General features: G+C 37.7%; 1 protein-coding gene across 1 annotated transcript in view; it reads right to left on the reverse strand.

Moving 5' to 3' along the window:
• Positions 1-114: 114 nt before the first annotated feature.
• Positions 115-3,195, reverse strand: part of sypl2b (synaptophysin-like 2b) — an 8,359-nt gene continuing 5,278 nt past the window's right edge. The window contains exons 5-6 of the mRNA XM_024294164.2: positions 539-730; positions 115-466 (exon numbers count right to left, since the gene is read on the reverse strand). Of these exons, the coding sequence (XP_024149932.1) occupies positions 344-466; positions 539-730 (315 nt within the window). The 3' untranslated portion in view covers positions 115-343. The remainder of the gene's footprint in view (positions 467-538; positions 731-3,195) is intronic.

A 3,195-nucleotide genomic window follows, 5' to 3' on the forward strand; every position in this document is an offset into this window, starting at 1 on the left:
GTATAGTTCCCAGTTTAAGCACATTTTGAACTGTAAACCAACATTTAACATCTTAAGTAAGCTGAATTTTCTAATAAATTCAACTAAGACATAAATTAAACAGATTAAGATAAATTGAAACCTTCAAATTTCAGGTGTTTATTTTTTCCTTAAAGCAACAGAATTATAATATCTGTGCCAACAACACAGCTCTAGTATCCTATGAAAGCACTAAAAATTTGTTAAGGCATCAAAAGACAAAAATTCCACCAGTTTTAGAAAAAATTGTAGTACCTTCCAAACAAACGTTACCTCTTATACGACTGAAATGATCGCTCAACGATGAAAAGAAAAACCTACGCAGTTATGAAGGTACAACCCCCTCCTCCACAACTGGAGGCGGGCTGGTTGTTTTGTGAAATGGCGTTTCCTTGTAAATGAACCAGCAGTTGCCCCCCCACAGGATGAGGTTAAGGAAACCAAACACCTGCCAAAAGAACAAAACACAAGTTAGGCATCTGAGGTTGTGACGTTGTTTTTGAACGGTTCTAACTTTTACCACTGAGGCGTTTAGTCGGCCCATGAGGGGAAAGGCTCCCGGGGTGCACGTGTTGGCTTTGTTTAGACACACATCAAGTAACGTGATGATGAATGCCGGACTGGTCGCCCTCTTCACGTCAGTCAAGCCTTTTGCCCAAGCAGAGGAGGACGTCAGCCACAAGAAGGCAAAGGCTCCTGTCACCAACAGGTCCTTAAAGCAAAAAAAGATCAAACTTTAAATATGTGGCGGTGGGATAACAGGGAATTACACAACTGATAGAAATGCGTGCTGTCGATGTCAAATGAGGACTACAGTCTGAGGCTCGGACTTGAGCTTAAGTCAACCGCAGTGACTAAAGGTCTTGGGGTTAACTTTCAAAACTTAACTCTTTATAACCATTTGTATCACATTTAACACAGACATTTCTATGGCCCTCATCTCATTAACATGATCCAAACTTTCCCTAAAACTCATTGGATATTATCAAGGTCTGCGTTCTCTGGCCTGTAGTTCATCATCATTCCACTAGGGGGAGTAAAAAGACTTTTTCTATTCATTTCAAAATGGCTGCTTGCATAAATTAAAAAAAAAGAAAACTTATGGTGGGTAAAGTTAATTTCCTTAACTTTATGCGGAGAAAACCTGATGTATTGTAATTCATTTTTATTAATAACTACTTTCTGTGTTAAAAAAAAGCTAAATTTGTTTATCTATAACACAGTTAGACCAGGTTTTAAAAAGTGGATCAAATCTGAAACAGTGGAGGTAGTTTTTATCAGAGCACCCGTGTTAATATTTTGGTTTAGCAGACACAGTAAAATGACCATAAAAATCCTTAATTTTGGTCTGATTCTACAAAGAAAAAAAGATAATCGCAAAAATAAGACCTGGGCCATAGTATCAAAGTTTTTGTACAAAGTGCAACAATTGAACAGTATATCAAACTTTTCTATAAATAAACAAGTTATTTTATAGGAAACGTGATGCATATCTGATGCATGGTTGTGATTTTACTCAAATCTACACACAGACTTAAGAATTACACAAACTGTTAGACCCCTGTGTCCGGGTTTATAAGCGGGTCAGTGGGTAGTCGACATCGCCGCAGACCGCTTGCGACTTGAATATATGGGCCGATTCACACCCAGAGCACCGTGACGCGGTTGGAGCCAACTGAGAACAGTGCAGCCCGGCCGACGTTCGGGGTCTCCCGTTCTACAAGTGGATACCACCCAGCCTCAATCAGAAGGACTCTAGCATTGGCGGGACAGCGGGCAGGCATCTAGTGAGAGTGTAAGGAATGCTGAGCGAGGCTAACTTTCACTCCAACAGTCCCGCCCACAACCCAAAAGTGAGCTTCTGATGAGCTCCTAACACTCCACAGAAAATATGTCTTTTGATTTTGGCTAAAAACTGCACAATCATAATTAAAAAACAACTGGGAAAACTTTTACAATAGAAAAAAAGCTGGAGTGGGACTTTAGAGTGTAAATTCTAAACAGTGATAAAAAGATTTTACTTCATGTCAATTTATTTGTGAAAAGTCCAAGGAACCTCATAGAGATTGCTGGCCCCTATTTCAGAACTACATTTCCGACTGAATTCAAGCACCATTTCAGATACTTTGCATTTTAAATTCTCACACAGAAGGTGTTGAAAAGAACCACAACACTGAAACTGTCATTTAAAAAAAGGACACGTAACCAAATAGGTCACTTTACCACCATTTGGTTTAAAAATAAATTTGAAAGTGTTAAACCAATTTTAAAATGGTAGAAGTTACAGAAATGTTTAAATAAAAATGGTTTATTATAACATCAAACAGCTGAAAATCTTTGCTTTACTGCTGGCTGTATTAACATTAAAGTCTATGTTAACCATACTATAAACCACCTTTGTTTTGATTATTAAATTGTAATGTAATGGAATACGGATTGTTATGTTAACATAAATCAAAAGAAACAACATACATTCAAGGTCAAACAGCAGGAGGGGGTTGTTTTAGATGGTTCATTTACATTTTTATTCCCCCTCTAACTTTCCGCTCTGAACAAAGTTAATCCAAAAATGTCAGAGTGGAATTCAGGATAACTGCCAATTAAACAAAACAAATTGGAAGTACTGGAGTGCAGGGACATCCTGTACTCCTGACATGTCTCTATTTGTCCTTTTAAGCATCCATGCAGAAGAAACAAAAGCCAAGGAAGAGAGCGCAGACCTGGGGCTGTACTAAAGTACATGCAAGCAAATCATTGATCGAGTAAATCAATCCCAGAACATAAAAACAGCTCTACTCTTTACATTAGCAATAGCATGTAATCTATGTTTTTAAATACTTTGACATTTTATTGAAATTGTTCTTGAAAAACTGAACCTTCAGCTGCTTGCAAACCACACCCTTCCAACTGAAGACTAACAAAACCAATGCCACAGGCACTATCTATGCCCTCCCACTGAGTAAACTAGGAAAATCTAGTGGCTACCATTGAATGCAAAGCACTTGCAGAATACATCTACTTCACGTGGCAAAGTACATTTTAGATAGAATATATTTTCTTTTCTGAACAGTAACCCACAAAATGTGTGCTTTGTGCTGCAAACTTTAATTTTAGTCATTTGGGGAAAAAAAACGATACAGTAAAGCCTTTTTTATGTTCCATCATTTATACTGTAGT

This window comes from Oryzias melastigma, linkage group LG7 (assembly GCF_002922805.2).
Source record: "Oryzias melastigma strain HK-1 linkage group LG7, ASM292280v2, whole genome shotgun sequence".
Lineage (NCBI taxonomy): Eukaryota > Metazoa > Chordata > Actinopteri > Beloniformes > Adrianichthyidae > Oryzias > Oryzias melastigma.